We start from the raw sequence: 26,228 nt of genomic DNA on the forward strand, positions 1-26,228 counted from the left end.
CGTCTGTGAGAGCTGATGCAAGGAACTCAACGCGTAAACGAGCTACGGCTTTGGGGTTGTCCAGAACAACTTTACGACGACATCTCGATGATTTAATTTTTAAAACGTAAAATTTATTTGTTTATCCCAAATTCTAATTATATTTTTTATTTAAAAACATAAAAATTGATTTTTATTGAATATTTTTAAATGCATTTATCACTGGCCCACCCTGTATTATCTTACTACAGTTTTAATTTAGCAGGACTATACTTGAAATAGATTATTGTTTATAATAAGAATCTAGGTAAAACTGCCGTGAAAAAAGAAGTGAGAGACGCTTTAAAAATAAAAAGCTACGTCCAACTTAGATTCAAAGGCAACACAGCTTCTAAGGTAGGTTACTAAACGCAATCAAGTGAGAAAAGTTCAAAGAAAATGCTAGGCATTATCAAAGCTGCAATGCACCTATACTACAAACACGAAATATCTATAATTATTTAGAAAGTGGGGTAAAGACGATATTTTATGAAGTAAAATTATTTATTCGACGGCAATTTTTGTGTTCATAGTCCTTCACCTACTTTACAGTGCCTTTTTTGTCTCTAGTTAGACCAAGAAGAACTAACACTTACACTTTGACTTTTGAAATAACACTTGCACTGCGTGTGCTATCAAAATCGTTGCAGACTTATATTGGTCTAACTCTATTCACATTTTGATTGGCGTTTGTCCATAAAGAATGTTTATCTTCTTGACGGCCCTCTAGATAAAAACAATATTTAAAAAAATTGATTTTATTTCAGGCAAGCACCCATATAAAACACAGAATTACCTATAAAATGAAAAATAAGACAAAAGTGTAAAAAGTTAAAGGTAGAAATAACAGTCAAAACTGAAAGACTGACATGTTTGTTTTATATATAAACATGGTCGTCAACTCGTCATCCATTTTGTTTAAATAAAAGGTGTTTCAGTGTCACTTACCCATGATGAAATCTTTTATTTACATACAAGATATATACAGTGGTACTACGTAAACGAAATTAATAACTAGCTTAAATCTAAAATAGGCCCTTGAGGCATTGTACCAAGGATGCTGGCGGCATTTCCTCGCTGTATCGCAATGCTAATACGTTGTGCGAGGAAGCCGCCAGCTCTTCGGTCACCAGTTACGTCAACCAGACGCTTCGCGATTTCTGCAAACAACTCGTGCGCGCTAGGACCCCATAGACCTAGAGTTACCCATTGGTGATATGGCATTGCATATCACGACAAGATATTAAAACATGTCGAAGAACTCCGACGTCCGTATGACTAAATAACCACGTTCGCGTCCATTATTGTGTGAATATTTAGGTTGGATCGTAAACCGTCTTGTTTGCGAGCTGCAGACGCGAGAGGTAAACAACTGACGGTCGGCTGCAGATGCATCATATTGAACTTATACTTACTATAAATTCTGTAGAAACTGATATGAATAGGGGTAGTGGGAAAGATGACAATCGTTTATCAAAAAATGTCTTACTACTTTCTCTACCAGTCAACCATAAAAGCAACCGTAAAAATGGTGCAAGGAGATCTCCTCTGTCGGTCCCTCATTACTGGTCACGCTATTTGGTTTTGCAGCTCCTGTGATTTGTCTCCATCGGTCTCAATCTCCCAACGGTGAGTTTGCCTGAGGTAACCTTTTGAACTTTGTCAAACGTCAGACCATCTACTTGGTACTTGCCAGAGAGAGACAGACGATAGAAACGCATTCGAAATGTGATGCTGGAGGCAAACGTGTCAATACGCCAATTCTCGGGATTAGTTGCCAAGCGGACCCCAGGCTCCCATGAGCCGTGACAAAAAGCCGGGATAACGCGAGGAAGGTGGTGGATGTGTCAGTACCCTCGCGTCTTCGGAATAGGTGAAGTTATTAGAACGCCACCTTGAGGGAGGTCGGTCACTTTTATTTCTTAGGACGCTGCTTTTGCTGTTGGTCGATTTCTTAGATTACATTTGACTCAGTTACGTTCAGAGATCATTTTGTTGTATCGAAGAAAACGCGACCTACCTCAAAGTGGCTCAACCAAAAAGTGACCTAGTTTTCGTAAAAATCTGAATAATCGAAGGAAAGTTATCAACTTAACCAAAAGATTAACATATCTACTAAAGTTGCAGCTGCAACTAAGCCAAAAATCGCGTATGAATTTTCACACCAAATAACAGCGACCTTGTCGAATCCTTAACCCACTTTTAAACCATTTAAAACGACTTAAACACACGAAAATACAGCTGACTTGCCACGTTTTACAAATGTAGTAGTAGTGAACTTGTGTGACAATTTGGACATGTGCCAGATAGCAGCAGCTGTTTAAAAAGTGGGAATAAATCTTAGGATATTAGCCGGTATTTGGGTAAGTGGGGAAATGCTTTGTTAATATCTTAATTAGTTGTTTATGGTTGTAAATTATTAGTTTTGTTGTCAATTTAAGGCAAGGTATGCTTAGGGGGTATGCGTATTCTGATTGTAAGAACACGTTATGAATTTGATCTGAAAAGTGACGTATCTGATTGAAGAAATGTAAATTTTTAGATCTTGCGGCACCCACACCGTGGCTATTTTGTCTGACCTCTGTGGGTGCATGCGGCAGACATGGCCGGTCCAGTCCCATGTCAGCTTAGCGGTCTTAGCTCCAACATCACCAATGCGCGTTTTTGAACGCAGCGTAGTTACGGATTCAATTAATCCGTTTTGCTCCCAGCATGCTGCGCTCCATGGCTCTTTGGTAAACCTTCAATTTGGTATTTTGCGCCTCAGTGAGTGACTTGAGCACCATACGTTAGGACAGGCAGGATCGACGAGTAGCATGCTACACACTTTAAGCGTGTTGCTAAAGCTGAAACGGAGACATTCGTTCGAACTTCGCGTTTGCTCGGTCAATAAAACAACGCAACTTTGTCAAATTTCGTTAAAGACCTAATTTAACACAATGTATTAAAAGTACAACATGGATTTCTCAAATCTAGTTTATTTAAAAAGCTTTACTTTGGCGTAGTGCTTCGACACATATTACTACTTGTAAACTAGTTACATTAGTAATGCAAGTCGAATAAACATAGTTCCAAGAAAACCTTTAATTAAAATTTACTACGTTTTACTTTGTAAATAAACACTTGGGAAACGACATATTATAAATAGACGCCATAACTATAGCTAAATGCATTCCACGTTTCCAACGTCATTTTAAAGTCGTGAGAGTAGCGTTGAAAAGTGCCTAATGAATCTTAAAATAGAATGTAACAATTCTTTTAATACTAATAACGTTATAAATATAATATATTTTTATAACGGGTCAAGGTCACTTATATAATTGTGGCTGATTTTATTGCGTGAGTGACCCGCTGCGAATGTTTTGTAATTTTTTTGTCGCCGTGTGTTTTTGTTTCGCTTGTACTTGTCTGTACATGTATAGGCGTAAGCGAGACGCACGATAACTAGGTACCTGATATCATTCATATATCATTCTGATGTTAGTGTATATGTTCGAATTCGAAATAAGTTAATCAACATTATTTAACTACCCAGTTTTTCAGTATGAGGAGATTTTTTTAATGATCCAAATTGGTATAGGTAGTTTTTTTCTGTTTTTTTTTATACCACGTAGGTGGCAATCAAGCATACGGCCCGTCTGATGGTAAGCAATTACCGTAGCCTATGGACGCCTGCAACACCAGAGATATTACACGCGCGTTGCCGACCCTTTAAAAACCTGTACACTCCTTTTTTGAAGAGCCCCATACTGTAGCCCCTCGGGAAAACCTCGGCATGAGAGCTCATTCCACAGCCAAAGCGTCCGCGGGAGGAAATTCCTCTTAAACCGCACAGTACGCGACCATTTAGGTGCTAGGGTGTGAGGATGAACACCCTGCCGATGGCGAGCGGTGCGGTGATAGAAAGCGGCCGTTGGCATCGTGTCAAACAATTCTTCAGAGCACAGCCCATTGTACAAGTTGTTATTATATTATGCCTTCTTGTGATATTTATTTATTCAAATAAATATAGAAATGAATTAACTTCGCTCTTTCACCCTTTGAAAATTTGGCTAAATATACTGCAATGCGTTAAAAACTAACAATTATAAATCAAATACCATTAATCTCAATGCCGTGAGATAAAATCAACATACTTAACACGCAATGTCAACCAATTGGTTCCCTTTCTAAAAGGTGGTAAGTATGTGCTTTGTAGTTTAAGTGAATAAAGGGGCCCACTGATTAACCCCGGGTTAGTGGGATGGTGCAAGTGGCGCTTAAGATATTTCAGATTAAAAGTTGGACTACCAACAAAATAACTTGCGACCTTGGTATATGTATAGCGCAAAAGCACTGCAGCACTAAATAGAATGCAGCATCTGTTCCACCTACAATACGGTCCAGCAGAATAATTTTTACCGGCGTTTTATTAAAACGATTATTAAATTTATGTACGTAAAACTTCTACTCGCTCTAATTTTATTGTATTACAATTTCTAGATTCATCTATGACTCTTAAGGTTGTATATTATGTCGGCGGCCGATTGTATCAGAAATCAGTCAGGTCATGAAATTCCTAGGCATATCGTGAATAGTGAAAATCATTGTCTCGTTCCCTGAATCGAAGGAGCCCCGCTACGCGGAGTTTCTTTTTCTGGACAGTTTGCCCTTCGATCATCTGAAGCAACCTAACGAACCTATCCTAAAAATATGTGCATTCCCGTTGCCAGGGAGATTTTGGGATTATACTGAGCAACTTTTACTATGGGACCAACTCCCAAATCGCGAAAAAAAAATTGGCTGGTCATACATTTTGGCTGGTCCATTTTCTAAGAGCGTAAGTTTTTTTCTCGAGTTCGTGGTTGGTTCCATAGTAAAAGTAGCTCAGTATAATACCAAAACCTCCCTGGCAACGGGAATGCACATATTTTTTGGCCACCCTGTATACATAGGTAGTTATAATACCATTGGGTGTATAGTACAAATATACTTATACAAACTCATCATCGATCGAAGCAAGTGGCCGTGGGCTTACCGAGATTACGGCAAAATAATCCGAGATTAAACCGCGTTCAGGACAAGCGGAATACCGAGGATAGGGTATTTGCAATATTTGCATTTAGTTTTCGAGCTGCAGCTTGTATGGATAGTATGGATACATAAGTATATATTCCTGGTTTCACATTGATTGGTGGAGAGAATGCTGCGTCCGCCGTTTGTACCTACAATCACTGTGCAATAAAGATTAAATAAATTAAAAGTGGAAAAAAATACTGTTCTTGGATAGGACTTGAACCCACGACCGCCTGATCGCTAGCCCGGTGCTCGAGCTACCAAGACCTTACCTAGTACAGCGAATATTCCCACCATATATGAGCCTTGGGAGTTAATATTCGCAGAAGTTTCTGCTTGCTTGTTTTTGCTTGATACAAAATTAATAAAGATTAAATAAATAATATTTCCGATTTCTACCAGCCAACATTAGGAGGGTTGCCACCTTTTTCCTATACACACATAGTATTTTTGTCAAAATATTGAAAAAATATAGTATTTACTGGGAAAAAAAAATAGGACGCCGATTTGAGGCGAATTAATAATCCAAGTCGCATACGATGCGATATCGGTGACATACCCCTTTCTTGAGTGATGAAAATATAGTATTTTTCGTACTATATTGTTTTTGTATAATATATAGTACAATTGACTAAAATATAGTACGGGTGGCAACCCTAAACTTAGGAAACAACTCAATATTTGTATCACATTGCTTAGCCACTTATAGATTAAATCCAACTTGCTCATCAATTTTTGAAGATGATTAGTTTTCCAATGGTTGAAACTTTTATGCGTACTTATGTCCAGCGAACATAACGTCATAGAAATAATCGCCTCTCGGCGCGTGCCAACACTCAAAAGACGATTAGTATTATGTCATAAATCCATTTTTCTGTCTGTTTGTGTCACCGATAACATGTGGGTCAATGTCTGGGTGCGCGTCAGACGCCAAGGTTGGAATATTGGACCTTTTTAGATGTTTCGTAATTCAGGTGAAAAATGTGTAAAGTCACGCGTATTGACTTTCTTTCTTTATAATGATGATGATGATGATGATGTCCTCCCAGACGTATCCGTCGACAGCGACATCCTGACAAGCGTTTTATTTGTATATTATTATTTCTAAAAGGGTTTTTATTAACTACTAGCTGTGCCCGCGGCTTCGCCAGCGTGGAATTCGGTCTGTGTCAGTAAGCGGCTAATTCACCTCTAATTTACCTCCCTGTCCCCTGGAGACGGAACTTAAAGTAAAGTTGACAAATGGATACGCTAGAGGACTGTAGTCCAGATAAAATATTTTACAATTAGGTACCTACCACCAAAGATAGATATAACTCCGTAATGTCTAAGGAAAAAACGTGCCTCGAAAATCACGAAAATTTGATTCTCGATCAGATGTCGCTACTACCTTTTGCCTACTCTCGTATAGAGGGCGTTAACGTTTTCGTTTGTTATTATTTAACAATTTTAACGCATATCAGTGAAAGAACATGGGTCAAAATAATAAAAATAATTAATGCAAATAAAATAAAAAACATTTATCCATATTTAAATACATTTTATCGTATTTTTATAAATCTTCATTTTTAGTTTTAAAGTGTGCCGATAGATGGCAGTGAATTTAGTGTGGTTACAAAATTTACTATGACAGTACCGCTCTATAATATTATATCCTCTTTGCTACCACTAAATAAAATTACACTCCAAAATGTTTTTTTTTTGCCCTTATTCAAATTTTTGACGTGATTTAAACGGCATAGAGTAGTAGGTGTATATCGAACGATACAGTACCATTTTCGTATTTTTACGTCCTTGACTGTACCTATCCAAATCGGGTACACTACATATTTCCGAAAAAAAATTGTTCCGAATTTTAGAATGTCGAATTTTATCATTCCGATTTTTAAATGCTCGACCCATTAAAATTCCGACTGTCATAATTACGAATGATGAAAATCACGAAGATTTATATTTCCGAAAACCCAAAAAGCCGAAATTTGTAAATTCCGAACTACATAATTCCGACTATAACAATTCCGATGGTGGCAAACACCGAATTTAACATTTACGATTTTCAAAATCACGAATTCGGAATTGCCCTTATTCCGAATTAACGTGATTCCTATTTTAAATATCCCAATTTTTAAATTTCCACTTTTTTGGCAACAGTTCGTTTTCTTGGGGGTCGCAGTTCTATCCTAACCTAACCCACTTTTCTGGCAACAGTTCGTTTTCTTGGGGGTCGCAATTCTAACCTAACCTAACCCACTTCTGGCAACAGTTCGTTTTCTTGGGGGTCGCAATTCTAACCTAACCTAACCCACTTCTGGCAACAGTTTGTTTTCTTGGGGGTCGCAGTTCTAACCTAACCTAACCCACTTCTAGCAACAGTTCGGTTTCGCAGTTCTGTCTAATTTATTTATGCCGAATTTTTATGCCAAAAATATTTTATGCCGAATTTAACATGACGCGGCACGACAGGTACCCGTAATAATTACTAAAACGTGAGTCTTCATTTGAATATCACGGACTTCATTTTTCCAATATTGTAAAAAACCGAATTTCTAAATTCCGATCGGACAATGATTTTTCGGAATTTAGGAATTCGGAAAAAAAATATTAAATAGTGTAAAATCGGAACTTTAAGCTTTCTGTCAAGTGACAATCGGATTTAAAGTTTTCGGAAATAGCACATTCGTGATTTTATACCATCGTGTTTTTAAAAATCGTAATTTTGATATTTCGGACTTATAAATAATCGGGATTATGAAAGTCGTGGTTATAAAAATCGGAAAAACGTATTTCGGAATATTTGGGTGTTCCCATCAAAATCATGTCATCCAAATCGGTCCTCCAGTGAAATCAGTCTAAGCATGACGCCGGCGGCGGGCAGTGTCTGCCCCTTTTTTTTTGTTTTCGGAGTGGGAAATGCAACTGCGTAGCGTCTGCCCCTACGACTTGTTGATAGTCATAGCGAAGCAGACGCTCACGGGGACCTGTAGGCGCTTAAAGCGGAACGGGAAGTTGCTCGGAATGAGGGGGATACGCAGGATGAACACGGCTTCTCCGGCGCCACACTCCGTCAGGATCTGCGCCTACATATGTATTGCGTACGATGTATTTGGGATCACAATCGAGACTCGCGCTGGCTTGCCGTTTCAGCCGAAACCGAAGCGACCTGCCTGGCTAGAGCGCCACTGAGTCTCTCACCGTGGTTTTTCTTAGAGTCCTGAGACCGTGCCCCTTGTGGCCGCAATGCATTGCGAGACTTTCGCGAAAGATTCGATTTTTTTCGGGAAGGCATGGTAACGCGTATAAGTCCCAAATCGTTTGACATTTACTGAAAAATGTTTTTTTTTAAAGTACCCACCTTCGTGACCATTATTAAGAGGAAAGGGCACGGCCGCTTCTCCATGCAAACGCAGTCTCCATTTTTTGGATAAGAACTACCCTATGTTCTTCCACGGGACTCAAACTATCTCTATACCAAATTTTATCTAAATCGGTTTAGCGGTTTAAGCGTAAAGAGAAATTAAAAAAGTTTTTTTCATATTTTTTGTGTTTTCACTCGGGAATGGTGTCATTTTGATATCATAAATGAATTCGGCATATACCCGATTTATACAAAAACGATACCTAACTTGGCCTAGTAGCTAAAATGATATAGTTATCAAGATAAAGTTTTTAACCCCTTTTTCCATGGGGGATGAATTTTTAAAAACGCTGAAAAAAAAATTCTTGCTTTTTAATATAATTAACGTTTTGCAAAGTTTTAAGTTCCTGGATTAAAATAAAATTTGCACCCCAAGACAAACTTTCATCCCCTTTTCAAACCCCTGAGGGGTTAAATTTCCAAAAACGTCAAAATTAGTTTTTTTGTAATCATCTATCATACATTTCTAAGAAGTTTCAAAGCATTTGTAATGGATTCAAACTTTCAACCCCCTTTTAACCCTGTTAGGGGACGAATTCTTGAAAACGCTAAAATTACTTTTCCTGTATTATAATAATATGCCCATTATACAAAGTTTCAAGTAACGCACTCAAAAAAAAACTGAACTCCATACAAACTTTCAACCTCTATTTCACCTCCTTAGGGGATGAATTTTCAAAAACGCTGAAATTAGTTTTCTTGTATTTCAATAATATATCTTCTTACGAAGTTTCAAATTGCTAGCTTAAAATAAATCTTGAACTCCATACAAACTTTCATCCCCTTTTTAACCCCCTTAGGGGTAAAATTTCTCAAATTTTTATAGCCTATAACCTGGCTGTGGATTTTTTCGACAGATTAGTAAAGTTTGCATCAAAATCCGTTCAGCCGTTTTCATTTGTAGCGCGGTCAAATAAACAGACAAACAGATAAACAGATAAACAGATAAACAGATAAACAGACAAACAGATAAACAGACAAAAATTCTAAAAACTGTTGGAATGTGTTCTGTTATCGATTCTAAGTATCCCCAACCAATTTTTTTTCGAATATCTTCCATGTACAGACTTTCGACCCTCTTCCGCTTTATTATATGTATAGATGTATAGATTACGCGCATGGGCGCGAGCGTGACTTGCATATCCAAATTTGTTTTTAAAAGTCCGACAGCACGAAGCACAGTGGAGCTGTCCAGATGAGTTGTAGGTGTAGTTGTAGGAGGGCTTGGGCCGAGTTTTTCGAAGCTGTCATTTGGCGTCAAGATTTTCAAGCCGGGTGCGTTCAAAGTTATCAAGACCCGTATTGACAGCAGCTCGCCAGTCCGATCTCCGAATTGCAAGCTCCTCCCACGACTCGCATGATATGCCGGTGGCCGACAAGTGGCGTTTTACCACATCCTTGTAGCGCAGGTACTGCCCGCCAGCCTTGCGTTTACCAGAGGCTAGCTCACAGTAAAACACTGCTTATAATAAAATTGTAGCAGTAACTGTATGCTACTGCTAAGGTAGGTTTCAACGTATAAATGTGCTTGGCACAGCAGTGCCATGGAATACACATTAAATGTGACGAAGCAATTTAGGGAAAAGGATCCAATCCACAAAAAACTGTCAATATAATTTGAACTTTCTGTCAAAACGAAAAGTCATTGTGGCAAATTTTAGAGGATGGATCCTTTTCCCTAAATAGCGTCCTTCTTCTTAAGCATGACGACCGTTAGACCGGGCCGTGTTCGGGCCGGAGCTTCCGGCGCTTACTTTTCTATGACATGACAGGTGATCACGTGATGCTTTCCATAGAAAACGAAGCGCCGGAAGCTCCGGCCCGGACACGGCCCGGTCTAACGTGAGTCATCCTTTAAGCTTCCTTCCTTCATTACTTCCCGGTTAAGTCGCACTGGGTTAAAATGTTGATATCGGTGCATTTTATGGACAAATGTGTAGACAAAAGGGAAATTAATAAGTAAGTTTTATGAAAAAGTGATAACGAAATCTCGATTCAGCAGCAACTTCTTCTAAGATGATGTTTTTTCAACAACGGTATGTGTCATTTTTATGTAGAATTTATTAAGCTTTAATATTGCCCTTGCTAAACCATATTCAGATATGCTACATCTAAAAGTGAGTAGATTCGGAGTAAAAGGCTTATTTGAATAGCGTGGAAAAGAAAAACTTTTATTAACATACATAACAAATTACATAATTTCGAGCTTTGTCCATAAACGACTGAGGTTTTTATCTGTCGATTAAAGGATGACTCACGTTAGACCGGGCCGTGACCGGGCCGGAGCTTCCGGCGCTTACTTTTCTATGACATGACAGGTGATCACGTGATGCTTTCCATAGAAAACGAAGCGCCAGAAGCTCCGGCCCGGTCACGGCCCGGTCTAACGTGAGTCATCCTTAAGCAAGCTCAAAGCTATAGGTATCTTTTTGTTGCTATAAGCCAGAATACCCGCATTTTCCACGCGTGTTTATCTATGTCATCAGGCATGCAATTTTACTAAAAGCATCAAGATCACCCCTTTCATCCAAGCTGTATTGTGTAAATATACACTATTACTGTTAGTGTATAGCTTGAATCTATTTTTACGCCAAAGACCCTAATATGTTGAACAAGAGCCATTGTTTCTTTCGTGTGAGCGAGTGGCCATTGTGTTTGAGCGCGTGGCAGTTGTGCCTGAGCGCGTGCCACGCGCTGATATACCGTGCAAATTGTAAAACTGAAGAAGGATTTTAAATTCGTCTTACGTCAATCAACTTTAGTAAATACTATATTTATAAATGCGAAAGTGTGTATGTCTGTCTGTCTGCTACCTCTTCACGCTTAAACCGCTGAACCGATTTAGTTGAAATTTGGCATAGTGATAGTTTGAGTCCCCGGGAAGGACATAGGATAGTTTTTATCCCAGAAATCATCCGTTATGGGGGTGAAAAGGGGGGTGGAAGTTTGTATGGGGAATCGATAAAAAGCAGATTGGATAAAAAATAAGCTACCCTAATTACTAACTCCACGCAGACGAAGTCGCGGGCAAAAGCTAGTATGTAAATATTTATGGACTTTGGGTACAGTACAGACTCTGACAGTCGCAAAAAAATTGGCCCTACCCCTCTATATCTCCTTAAGTGTTTTAGACCTCAACTTTTGGTAATGGCAATAGAAGATACCTAAAGCTGTGTATCATTTTGAAAATGTCGAAACATCCAGTACTTACTCGACGAAGCGAAACACCAACAGGCAAAACGTAGTTTCCAGAAGCCATTACCAGCTAATCAAGTTTGCTCCACTAGTCAGCTACGCTTTTCGGGTGACCAAACGTTCCGACTTTTCCGAGACGTCCCATTTCCACCTATTGAATTTGGCCACGTCCCAAAATTTTACAAGACTAATTCGGCGCTGAACCTTGTCTCGAATTGTTATCATTAAGTACCGAAAACTAAACAATATTTCCTGTGTCCAAAAATATCTCCATAAAAGAAAATTACTTTCTTACTTCAAATTGGTCTTGACTACGAATACTGCAAATAGGCAAATACATATATGAGTGATAATGTTAAGTAAAGATGTTGATGATGTTGTTAATATACTTATAGTGTTTATTGACAACGAAAATATAAACAAACATAATACATAAACTTACTAAGTACCTAAAGGTAAACAATTTGGGCCAAATCGCCGTCAATGTCAAGGTGCCCAGAAGGCTGGCCATATTTCCAAATAATTAAAACATACAATACAAATAATACAATACAAATACCCTTTATTGCACATCTCATTACAGAAAACAATACAAAGAATGCAAAAAAGAAGAGGTTAAACAACAGGCGGTCTTATCGCTAAAAAGCATAAGCATAATTCATAATCTCGAATGTTAGCCTAGTCCCGAATTTTAAACGAGACTGTCCCGTAAAATAGGAAAATAATGTGCTAACCCTAGTTAGTATGATCATAATAGTATAGGCCGTGAGCTGTAGGTATAGGTATTTGTATAAAGACTGTTATATTATAGCTTATCGTCAGAAGTGTCCTTGAATCCTGTTCCTTGACATTTTGCTATATTTGTGCCATTTTCAACCAAAAGGGTACTTATTGTCGCTTGTCAGTAAGGCGCTATTTCCATATAGCTTCAATTAGAAATCAACCTTATCGACAAGCGACAATGTGGTACCTTTTGGTTGAAAACGTCACATTTACTTATAAGCAAGAGCGTGCTGAGTAATTTCTGTAAATAGATCAGTATAATTATGTTAGAACTATTACTTCGTCGCAGAAATAGAATATAAGTAAGATAAAATCAAAAACCGGGCATGTGCGAGTCGGACTCGCGTTCCAAGGGTGCCGTACATTACACAATTTTTAACAATGTTTTTTTTTATGTGAAACGTGAGTGAAATGTCTATAAAAACCCGTAGGGGTCGGATCAAAAACTATCCTGTTATCTATAGGTAAAGAACTATTTTGTGTATTATTTTTTTTCAAAACTTTAGACCCAGTAATTTCGGAGACAAAGGCGGGGGGGAGGGGTCATTTTTTTGTCTATTTTCTTTAATAACTTCTAAACTGTTTATTTTCAAATTACAAAAAAAATTTAGATTCTTAAAATAAGAGGTCTTTCATTTGATATGTAACAAATAGATAGATAGAAGTGGCCCCCATGTTTAAAATTCATTTGTTGAAGTTACATGTCCGTCTATGGGTCACAAATTTACATATACCAAATTTCAACTTAATTAGTCTTGTAGTTTGGGAGAAAATGGGCTGTGACAGACGGACAGACAGACAGACAGACGCACAAGTGATCCTATAAGGGTTCAGTTTTTTTCCTACGTACGGAACCCTAAAAAGGGACCTAGCATAATACCAAGGAGAACTAAGAATTAGTAGATACTTCATACTACCCACAGATCTAGAATATCGCTTGCGCTTGCAGATTATTGAAGTGTGCAAAAAAAGGGAAGCCATCACAGGTATATGAACATTTCATGAGTAGGTGCGAAAGAGGTAGACTACAAATAAAAAAAACATGTCACCACTTATGAACCTTCGTGCGGCCGCTAGAATGTAGCAAAACTGTTATACAACTAAAATAGAGCGAGTTTGTACGTAGTAGGTGCAAGCATTGTACCTATATATACTGCTCGCCCTTAGAGTTGGTCAATGGCGCCTAATCTTTCAAAAATATCATAAGTTTTCTATGTAAAATGACATAGACAGGTATACCTATGTGTAGTTAATATTACTAAACAAATATAGTTAAAATTAATTAATAAACAACTAACTTATAAAACTTATAAACTAAAACTAAAAATAAATAAAACTATGAAAACGGATTATACCGCGTATATTGAATTTATAATACATCCCGACGTTTCGAACCCTTTACAGCGTTCGTGGTCAACGGGTGACACCGCGATACGCGATATAATCCGTTTTCATAGTTTTATTTCATGAGTAACTATCGCGGTAACCGAAGACAATATTAAAATAAAACTAATCTTAAAATAAATAACTAAAAACTATTCCCCTGCGGCATGGTGTCGTAGATGCTGGCAGCATTTCCTCGCTGTATCGCAATGCTTACTCTTTGTGCGAGGAAGCTGCCAGCTCTACGATCACCTATGTTACATATGCAATGGGAATAGTTTTTAGTTATTTATTTTAAGATTAGTTTTATTTAGTTTTGATAATCAGTGGGCCCCTTGTGTCACACGAATGCCGCCATACAATCGAAATTACAATCACATTTTAAAACGACATAACATGAAAGTTGACATGAACAATCATATGATTTTTCATGTGACTCAAGGGGCCCACTGATTATCAGTCCGCCTCAGTCCGCCGGACGATATCAGCCTGTCAGTTAAAACAAAGTTGACGGGCTGATATCGTCCGGCGGAGTGATAGTCAGTGGGCCCCTTTATAAACCAAATCCTTATCCAAGAGTAATCTGACCTTAACCTGAAGATAAGGCTTGATTCGGAAATTACAGGCGGAAATTGTCTACGTACTGAAATCCCAAAAGGTTAACTAGAATAGGTTTTATAAGGGACTTTGTTATTTTAAATACCTAAGTGTACGTGCGTGTGTAATAAATTGTTTGCTTTTTAGGTTAAAATAAATCCAGATAAAGAGCGTTTATTATGTAAAAAAAAAGAAAAAAAAAACAAAATATAGCGAGTAGAAGTTATAACACTGATTTAAACTTTCACGATTTTTACTCATTATTATTTACAACGACGGGACTTAATCGCGTAAAATAAGTATTAAACCCACCTCCGACGTTTCGAGGACGGCGTTGTCCCCGTGGTCTCGGAGAAGACTGGATAAAGTTGACATCAACATCTTCTAGGCGCGCGAGTTTTTCGAACTACCCGCACTTGGTCTTGTTTATTAACTTGAACGTTTTGCGCACTAGGGATGTTACCGGGTCGACACACAACACTCACAATTACGCGATTAAGTCCCGTCGTTGTAAATAATAATGAGTAGAAGTTATGTACCGGTAAAACGGGGTGGCTTTAGGAAAAATTGGGGTTACTTTGATGGTTTTAAAATGGCTACAAAATTACCATTATTCATTATTTACTGAAACTGTTCGTGTAACTAGTTAGATTAAAATGTATTGATGGTCACCTACTGTAAAAAAATCCTGCATAAAAATATATTATGGCTTAAAAACTGAAATTTCAAAATCGCCCCTGCATTTCAAAGCCTGCTTTGCGGTATGTAAAAATTCTTCTCGCTCTATTTTTTTTATTATAATTTCTACCAACGAAAACTAGTACACACATGTAATTTACCTAAGCATGTTGTTTTAACCCTTTTCCAGGCATAGTACGATTTGTCGTCCACATACGGTACGGTACGGGCATGTGATGCGGAGGGATGAAAGTCATGTGACGAGAAAGGTATTAAGAATGAATGTGGAGGGAAGTAAGAGGAGAGGAAAACCGAGGAAAAGGTGGATGGACTGTGTGAAAGATGATATGAAACTAACGCAAGTGAATGATGAGATGACGGGTGACAGAGATGTATGGAAGAAAAAGACATGCTGCGCCGCCCCTAAGTGAATGGGACAAGGGGCAAGCGAATGATGATACGCGCCAATAGAATTTCAACTGGTACAGGCGATAAAAACGCGACCATGCTAACGCCGCGCCGCAAACTTGATCCGATTATAGCACATCTCAACTTTCCAACTAACACTACCCCAAACCCCTAATCGTCTTTACAACCCCCGAGGGAAAGAATGGGGTTCTTATCCGTCACAAGGGACTGATATGGGATCGTTTTCAATAATAAATTATTATTATTATGACCGCTTTTGAAGATAAAACGGTGTATAAATATTTTCATTTCAGTTTTTTTTTTAGTTTTTTACGACAACCAATTAAATTTTGGTTTTAAATGGATTTGTTGTACAATTGTCTTTCTGATATTTAACTCCCCATTCCATAAATAACGATACTTTTACCTAAATTGTTAATTGAAATACTATAAAAGTTTATACTTAGACGTTTTTTTAAATACACATGTATTTTACTTTCCTCGTATTCGAAATGAAAAGTGTTTAACTTGGGTGAACGGCACCAATTCAGTCTCGGACTATTGGCGTTCTCACTGCGTTCGAACGCTAAACTACCTCGACTAAAGTGCCTTGCCTCCCTTGGTTAACAGTCTACTAAAGAGAGTTTTAAATGATTCACGGTTAGTTTTACTGCTCACTAGACTTATATCGACCGGTTAAAAAAAAGGAATAAAAAGGAAAAGAGAAAAGAAAGAAAGGAAGAAAGGAAAAGGGAAAGGAAGGAAGGGGAAAGGTTTTCACGCTCCATATCCCGGTCTGTATAAGTCTAGTGAATCTACTAAACACTCAAATCATATGCTTTCCTCTGCTCGAATCAACCCCCAGTCCATAATAAATTCATACAATTGTACCTTTTGCGTGAAAATGACACTTTCGTTGTTCTGCACGCCTAAATACGCCACCATTAAATCCAAAACGGCACCATATGTTACAAACGTTTTATGCTTCACGCTGCAGCGAAAATATATCTTATCACCAAGACTTAAGGTCTAAAGTTAGTCAAAAAAGCATGTACCATCGTCCACACAGTTAACTGACATATTGTAAACCCTATTATAAAGACAATAAGATCGACCACCGGTCAAAAGTGTAAGCATCAATTATTCGAGGTAACCTTTTAATGGAGGCAATCTGCGCGACAGTGGACATCCATTTTTAAAGGCGACAAGTGTTTACAATGGTTTAGTGTCCAGGTTTTATGTTTGGGTATTTTTAGAATAAGCATTGTGTTAGGGTAACGGCAGAGTAGCGCAAAGGAGTCCGGCGTTTAGGTTGCACATAAATAATGATTTACGTAATTAAATATAATTTTTATAATAAGCCAGAAAATTTATTTCACATGTCAATCAGTGAAAAATAGTAAGTAACAAAGAGAACACGTCAATGTCATAGTAGGTAAGTAAAGCGGCCAGCAAGAAACCTTGCTTTTGATATAAACCTCAATACACCTCCTCAAAAGCAAAGTTTATTGTCTAACATATGCCAAATACGAAAGGCATATTAATTTATTATTATTAGTAACATAATATAAAACGTAATACGTAAAATAAAAATTAAATCCGAATTCTAACCAAATGTACATTATTCGTTAAAAGGGTTTGAGACCCAGACCAGTTATACATTTGTTATGTTTTATGCTGGGCAGTGGTTTTTTCAACACATCTGCCAGCATTGATTCCGTGGATACATGTCCCAGAACTATGCTTTTGTTATCTCTTAAAGTCCCCCGTATGAAATGGTACTTTATATCTATATGTTTGCTTCTACCATGAAACACGGGATCTTGGGCAAGAAACATAGCAGATTGACTATCGGTATTTATAGAGATATCAGCATACCTTGGTAAACCTAGCTCAGTTAGTAAACTTTGGAGATATAGACCTTCTTTTAGAGCCTCCGCGAGACTAACATATTCAGCTTCACAGCTTGAAGTCGCTACTGTCCTCTGCTTTTTAGAAGACCAAGAAATGCTAGCCCCTCCTAGAATGAAAGAGTACCCGGAATAAGATTTCCTATCTATTGGGCAACTTCCCCAATCTGCATCACAGTATGCCTGAATTGACTTACCGGTCTTACTGTAAACAAGACCATAGTTTGCCGTTCCCTTAAGGTATCTTAAAACTCTTTTAGCAGCCTTCCAGTGACTCGAATCGGGATTATTTACGAACTGAGCGAGCTTAATCACAGTATTCGTAATATCGGGCCTAGTCGCTACCGATAAATACATAAGTGACCCTATAAGTTCGCGGTACGGCCATTTTTCTTTAACTTCACCCTCAATTGCCTTGCTGGGCATACTAATAGATAACTCGCTGGGAGTTCTGCAAATATTGCAATTAGATAAATTGAATTTTTCCAACACAGTCTTAACGTAGCCTTCTTGCGATAACACAATGCCATTGTTATCTCTCCTTATGTCAATTCCCAAAAAGTATTTAACCTGTCCATAGTCTTTGAGATCGAACTCATTTTTCAACTCATTCTTAAATTGTATAATGCGGTCTTCATGTTCTGATGCGATCAGTACGTCGTCAACAAAAACTAGTACAAATAAATGTTCGCCTTCGTGTTTTCTCATATAAAGACATGGTTCGTTGAGGCTTTGTAGTAATCCCATGTCTTTTAACTTCTTGTCAAATCGTTTATTCCATTGCCGGCCTGCCTGCTTTAATCCGTATAAAGATTTCTGTAATAGACATGTGTCGCCACCTGCTTCCAAATTTTGAAGCATTTCTTTCGCGTTCTTCACTACCATAGGATCTTCATTATTATCATACACCAGTTTAAGCAAACACTCTTTTAACAATCGAGGAACACGCATATAAATTTCCTCTTCGAGGTAACCGTTCAAATAAGCAGTGTTTATATTCAATTGATGAACCTCTAAGTCCATCTCTGCAGCAAGGGCCATCATAAGTCGTACTGTTTCTAGTCTGGCAACGGGTGCAAATGTTTTATCGTAATCCACTCCAAACCGTTGACTAAATCCTTGAGCCACTAGTCTGGCTTTCTTCTTGCTAGTTTTATCTACATTAACTTTAGTGGTCAATACATATTTACAGCCAACGACATTTGTATTTGGTGGCCTTTTGACGATAGTCCAGGTTCCTTTTTGCACGAGACTTCTTATTTCAGAGAGTATAGCGCCCTCCCATTCTAATCGTTCTTCACTACGTAGGGCATTATCTAAAGATATTCCCGTTGCTACACCTGCAAACTCAATACAGTCGCTGTATTCTTCAGTTGCGTCCTCTTCGTTTTCTATGCAGTCTCTGTATTCTTCAGCTACGTCCTCTTCATCTATCATGCATTCCCTGTATTCTTCAGTTGTGTTCTCTTCCTCAAATTCCCTATTACATTCTTCTACTTCAATATAATTGTAGACTTTTCTTGGTCGTCCTGGTTGTCCGGTGTGCAATAGTTTTGGCCTACCAGGTCCTCTTTTCAATACAGCTTTGCGAACTTCATTCGATATTCCTGCTTTTCGGCTGAATTCCTGTTCTCTCTCAACTGTTTCTGCCACAGGTGGCAAACTCTCATCTGACCCTATAATATCTTGTTCATCAGTTTCAAGTTCTCGTTCTCTTCCCACATTATTTGTCGTAATTGGCATGTTCACATGTTCTGTGTCTTTAGAGAGGGCAATTTCGACTTTTCCGTATTTTTCATCTATATTGTTTGTATCTTGAACCTTTACAGCATCTGTAGGAAGAAGAGCTTCAATTTCAAGAATGTCTTTTTCATCTCTTAACAACATGGTCTCAATGAGCACATTTTCATTGAATTTGATGTCTCTTGAAATTATAAATTTTCTTTCTTGTGGCACCCATACTCTGAAGCCTTTATTGGTCTGTGGATAGCCTGTGAATACTCCAGGTATCCCGCGGGCATCAAATTTGTCTTTATTTGGGCTTTTATTCAGAAAATGAACCTTCTCCCCAAACTTCCGTAGATAGTGGATCTTTACTGGTTTCTGGGTCCATCTCTCATATGGTATGTCACCTCCTAGACTAGATGTCGGGCATCGATTCCTAATGTAACATGCTGTATCGATCGCTTCGGCCCAAAAACCTGTGGACAACTCGCTACTTAAGAGCATGCATCTGGCCATCTCAATCAGAGTACGATTCATTTTCTCCGCTATTCCATTTTGTTGTGGCGTACGTGGCACAGTTAGCCTCCTCTGTATCCCTTCTTGCTTTAAAAAATCATTAAAGTCCGAATTACAATACTCAAGTCCGTTATCTGATTGAAAATATTTAATCTTCAATCCCGTATAGTTTTCAGCATAACTTTTGTAGAGTTTAAAGGCTTCCAAAGCCTTACTTTTATTCTTTAGAAAATATACGTCGCACCAACGTGAGCAGTCGTCGATGAAAGTGATAAAATATTTAGCACCAGATTTTGCTTCACATCTCATGGGACCTACTATGTCAGAATAAACAATGTGCAGTCTCTCATCACATGGACCGCTAGATTCAGAAAACGGTAATGCAGACAACTTACCTCTTGCACAAATATCACAATCACGCAGTACATTCATATTAATCGAACTTTGACTCACCTCATGACCAGTTTTCTGTAACAATTTAGTAACATCTTTGGCATTAAGATGTCCTAAGCGTTCATGCCAAAGTCTAAGATCTATCTTGCAATCCGCTACTGCGTTCGCAGATTCACATTCTTGAAGGCAATATAAGTTACCTCTTCGGTTCGCAATCAGCCTAACGTTGCCACTTTTGTCTAATACCTTGGCCATATTACGTGTGAAGTATACATCATAGCCATTATCCGTAACTTTTGCCACCGACATCAAGTTAGTTCTCAAATCTGGCACATACAAGGTGTCTTTAAATTCAATAGGTTGTGCTGAGCTCTCTGTCAATGCCGATAGTCTAACTAAGCCCTTACCTTGAACCTCCGTGCTCGTGTTAGTAGCCAACTTCAGTTTACCATTGTATTCTTTAAGTGTATCTCCAAATAAGTAAACGTCATTGCACAGATGGGACGTGCACCCGGAATCAAGCACCCACTGTTGTTTAAGGTCATCAACAATGTTGCATTCTTGTATACCTGAAATGTTTAAAGACATTAGTCCCTCATCTACAACATTACTATATTGCTTTGGTTTTGGGTTTGGTTCCCGACAATCCGCGGCTCTATGGCCGACTCGATTACAACGGTAGCAATTCATTACTCTTCTTTCATATCCACCGTTTCTGTCATTCCCCGAGTGGTCCTGTGGTCGTGACGTCCCTGGCTCTCCCTTAGTATTAACTCTCCAATTGTTCCAAGTCCTCCTTTTTTCACGTACATGCATTACATCATTTTCAGCAGTATTTACTTTCCTAGACTCGTATTCCTCTAAAATCTTTACCTTGAGAACCTCTGGTTTCGGTAATTCATCTCGGCTTTCAATGGCACAGCGAAAATTTGTAAAACTAGATGGCAAGGTATATAATAACATGATAGATAAAAGATCATCGTGGATCTTCACCTCCATTGCCCCCAATTTATCCACTGCGTCGAAAAATGTCCCAATTTCTTCGCGAATATCACCGGATTCATTAATTTTATGCAACAATAGTCGTTTTAATAACATTGCTTTCCTAGCGGGCCCCCGAGAGGCGTAAATAGACTCTAGTCGCAACCATACCTCCCTCGATGACTTGCAGTCCCTGACGTGGCGTAGTTCTGATGAACTAATGCATAATATTAGGTCAGATTTTGCTTTGGCGTCTTCTGTTAACCACTTTTCTAAAGCGGCAGCTTCCTCTTGAGTTTCGGCTGGTTTAGTTACATTACCGTTCGTGTACTTCCACAAGTCATTTTTTATGAGAACGGCTTCTGCTTGCAGCTTCCAACTGTCGTAGTTCTCCTTGGATAAAGCATCAATACGTACATGTGCGCTCATTTTATTTCGTAATAAATTTTACAATCGTCGTCACTTAATCACTTTTTGCAACCGGTTTCTGTGCCCATAACCATTGTTAGGGTAACGGCAGAGTAGCGCAAAGGAGTCCGGCGTTTAGGTTGCACATAAATAATGATTTACGTAATTAAATATAATTTTTATAATAAGCCAGAAAATTTATTTCACATGTCAATCAGTGAAAAATAGTAAGTAACAAAGAGAACACGTCAATGTCATAGTAGGTAAGTAAAGCGGCCAGCAAGAAACCTTGCTTTTGATATAAACCTCAATACATTGCGATACAGCGAGTAAATGCTGCCAGCATCTACTACACCATGCCGCAGGGGAATAGTTTTTATTTATTTATTTCAAGATTAGTTTTATTAATTTTTAGCTTTGGTTTATCATACATCGAACAAACGCCAAATTAGGTGAATGACAAAATCGGAATGTCAGACGCTACAAAAAAGTCACGTGACTATTTACATATATTATTTAAGTTTTGATTGGCGTTTTCTGTCAACGATAGTGGCAAATAGAATCATATATAATGTATGGAAATGAAGACTTGACTACGTTAGCATCTGTCATCGCGATAAACTTTATGTCTTAGCTACGGCCCCATTCGATTTTTCTTATCGCTTATCCATGATTAGAAACTGTAAGTTTTAGTCACATGAAAATATAAGAAGGCAAAAACATCTGATATTTTTATCAGAAGTGCTAGTCTACTTGGTTGCAAATAAAGATTGAAATTGAAATTAAGTGTTAGTAACGAACGTTATATATCTTCCCCCCATAAAACTTTACGGGCCCGATTTAGTTAATTGTTATATCCCTTTCTTACAAATACATAAGTCAAAATGACAGATAAAGACAAACGATTCATAGTTAATTCAGGCCACTAACGCGTTTATGAACAACGCTACTTATCTTTTCACGCGATGTAAATTGTTTCCTTAATGAAATAGATTAGCTAATAGCTAGCTAGATAAAAGGGATTTTCGGTGCGGATTACTTTTGTTGTTAGAAAAGTATCATAATTATGTCATGACTCATGAGCTTGGAGTGCTACTCTGCTTAAGGTTTTGTTATTTCGTAGAGTTAGACCAAGACAAGTCTGCAATGCAACGATTTTGATAGAACACGCAGTGCAAGTGTTGTTTTAATCGTCAGACTTCTATGAAATTATGACGTATAAATAACACTTGCACTGCGTATGCTTTTAAAATCGTTGCAGACTTTTCTTGGTCTAACTCTAATTCCTTGTTATTTGTTGAATGTAAACAAAACAGACATAGACAAAGATTTTTATAGTAAATACAGAACTAAAAGGACTTCGCCAAAATGATAATAGAATTGATAAACGACAAACGAAAAGAAGTAAATGTATCGCGGGATGAGAGATACTACGAAAAGTCACGTGAGTATTTTCATACATTATTTAAGTATCAATTAGCGTTTTCCTAGAAAAGTCCGTCCTAAAAAAAATATCCCTATCAAGCTACAGATATGTATATCGGTCTTAATATTCACTATTTTCTATAGAAACTAAAACTTACCCCAGCGTCGTCATAGTGACAATGGTGTACCAGAAGGCAGCAGGAATGGAAGTGAAATTCGTGTCTTGCTCATTCTTCTCCGCGTAGAACATAACCGTGGCGAAGATGATTATAGCCATGGCCAGCGAGAACACCAGGAAACCCAGCTCGCTGGCACAACTCTTCAGGGTGTAACCAAGGATCCTGAGACCCTGGGAGTGCCTGGAGAACTTGAAGATTCGGAACACCCTGAACACTCTGAGGGTCACAAAAGCTCCAGACACGTCGTCGTTGTCAGTGATCCCCAAGCCAATGTAGTATGGCAAGATGGCTACCACGTCGATTATCGACATGACGGAACGCACGAATTTGCAACGGTCCGGCGCTGCAAACAGGCGGAGAAGATATTCAGCCGTGAATATCATGACACAAGCCGTGTCCAAGCAGAAGAACACGATCTTATATCGCTCCCCGCAGGGAAGAGTCCCCGCGCGCCCCGGCCGGTGCCCACAAGGTACTGTCTCAACTACGTTAGCCATCACGGAAACCGCAATGAAAAACCCGGTCACATAATAAAATACTAAAGCGGCAGTCGACGTGTGAGGGTTCTCGAACGCCCTCCACATCTTCTGCCTCAAGTCCGTCAACTGCGGCAAACTCTGGTCCCCTGCCTCACTCAGCTTATCATCCATCAGCCGTTCGGCATTCTCACGTTTCCTATCCCTATAGTCCTCATAGCAACAATCGCCTATCACATCAGGTAAGATTCCAAAGAACGCTAGCTCCTCATCGTAACCTGTGAGGCATTCATGTTTCGGATAATGGAGCTTCCCTGTCCTATAATAATTAAGTATATGTCTGAATATATCAGGGTCTCTATCGAAAAAGTATTCCCTGCTGTCTTCATCGTAGAAGAATTCTCTTTCTGTGGATCCTAGCAACGAATCAGGGTATTTTTCGAGTGTGTTTCTCCAGGTTTCGAACCGTCTTCCGGAGACGTTGATGAGGAGTTTTTCGTCTTCTGCCCGCCGTCGGTCTTTGGGGACGGGTGGGGGCGGGAGGGGGTGCGTGGCGATGGGCACCCAGCCGATCGCGGCGGCGCGAGCGAAGGGCAACCACGCGGCGACCGACGCCATGGCTCGCTGGTCGCGGCCGCGGCGGCGTGGCTACTGAAGCCCCCCACGGTTATTTCGGGCCGCCCGCCCAGATCAGGGTTGCTAGAGTGGAGATTAAAATAATACGGAGTGAGGTTGTCTATGTAAAAATTTGATCTGTTGGTTTAAGGTAAGGTATTTTTTTTTATCTACATATTTAAAAGGAGCCTTTACCACTAAGACATGTCGGCTCCGTTGGGCCAGAGTTTCAATAAGTGTCAGTATATATATCAAAAAAACTTTACACGAATTTCGCAGTTTTAGACAGGGGTTCCGCCAATATCGAGTGAAAAAAAAAGGTAAGGTTAGGTAGTGAATAAACAGCGCTGGGAGTTAAAATATGTATATCTCAATTTAATTAATTACATACCTACATAAGTAACAAATGTGCTTTAGCCAACTCTTACTTTTTTGTTTATAAAACAAAAACACATGAATACTAATTTGATTAATAAGTAATAGAAATTTATATTAATTAGGTACACATACAGTCACGACCATAAAATATTTACATTCCTTCATAGTACTCACCTTGGAGGAATAATCACGAGGAATAACGAATTTTCAGAATTTTAATCATAATACACTTCTCGTCAATTATTCCGTATGAGTCGTATGACCTAATCGTTGAAAAAAACACTGTTTGTGTATGACATTTATTATTATTTATATAATAATTCGTCGGATAATAATAGTTTTATTTTATTCTTAAATAAAACTTGTCATAATTTACTTGTTCTTATTTTATGAGTTAATTTAAGTCCGTGTATAATTTTCTGTACGTAAACGGCTCGTGATATAAAAAATGGGCTGTAAACATATTCATTATCGTGTTTTGTCTTAAAGCATGAAGAAATAAGTAAAGTGTGCTCTCACTCCATACATCAGTTTCCTTATTTATTAATAATCCTAAGCTAAAACCTAAGTTTAATAGTTAAAAATATACAGCGAATTTACATTTTTCATACAAAACTTGTTTTTGCTCTATTTTGTTTGTTTTATAAACTATATATATGTATATAAGCTATATATATATGTAATATCTAAAGTGCTATTATGTCATGTTTGTCGATACCTATTCACAAATTCTGTGTAACCTTTTACTAATCTGCTGAACTTAAGCCAAGATAGGTACTTTTTCGTGCTATATATAAAGATATGTTTAATAAAAATGGAAACTATAGGTCTAGACTAAGAGAAGAAACTGTAACAATATTTTATGTATGACCGTTTGTTTCATATTTAAATAAATAAAAAATATATATATAGATATACCTTATCCTATTGAAGTTTCCGAGCAAACTAGCTACTCGTTTTACAATGAGACCTAACTATTTACGTGTGTATGGAGAACCGAGCTTGCCGGAAATCCTTAATGTAAAGAAGGTACTTAAGGAGAATCAGATTCGTCGGCACGTTTGCCTCCTATATTATTAAAAAAAAACACTTAAAAAAGTCCAAGTTACCGTAATAATTTTATTCCTCTTTTAATCGCATTTCCACAATTTTCTCCACCGCTGGCAACCCACGCCCGGGAACTCTTGCACTACGCATGCGCCGCTCGCTACGTCACTGCCTAATAAATTGATTTTCAGCTACCCATCTCGCTTCCACACCCCTTTCTCCCAATACCCCATCCCGCTCGCACACCTCAAAGCTCCAGTGACCTTTTGTATATTTTTCACTGCTTTAAAGTCTGAAAAGGCTTTTTGTTTGGTCTGTAAACGCCGTTGCCGGAGGCTGTACTGATTTTTTAAAGTGTTGCCCAAATTTATTCGGGTCATAATGAAAACAAATGTTTATTTTTTAATTGGTTTTTTTTTTTTCGAAGGTCGAGTTATTTAATTGGGAGGAAAAGGGGTTGGCTTTATATAGCTTTTAATATTGTGTGATTGAGAATGTTTATTTTTAAACTCATCAAGGATGCGTATTAATTTGGTGCAATAAAAATAGCGGATAACTTAAATGCTAGAGCAGGGTTTCTTAACTTGGGGTCCACGGACCCCTTAGCATGTTTATCAGGGGTCCGCAGTAGGTCAGTTACCTA

General features: G+C 38.3%; 1 protein-coding gene across 2 annotated transcripts in view; it reads right to left on the bottom strand.

Annotated features, from left to right (window-relative positions):
* Positions 1 to 24,242, bottom strand: part of LOC134751538 (potassium voltage-gated channel protein Shal) — a 107,392-nt gene extending 83,150 nt beyond the window's left edge. For both annotated transcript variants that reach the window (XM_063686987.1, XM_063686986.1), the window contains exon 1: positions 23,049 to 24,242. In XM_063686987.1, coding sequence (XP_063543057.1) covers positions 23,049 to 24,163 — 1,115 coding nt within the window. In that variant the 5' untranslated portion in view covers positions 24,164 to 24,242. The remainder of the gene's footprint in view (positions 1 to 23,048) is intronic.
* Between the last annotated feature and the right edge of the window lie 1,986 nt (positions 24,243 to 26,228).

This window comes from Cydia strobilella, chromosome 22 (assembly GCF_947568885.1).
Source record: "Cydia strobilella chromosome 22, ilCydStro3.1, whole genome shotgun sequence".
Lineage (NCBI taxonomy): Eukaryota > Metazoa > Arthropoda > Insecta > Lepidoptera > Tortricidae > Cydia > Cydia strobilella.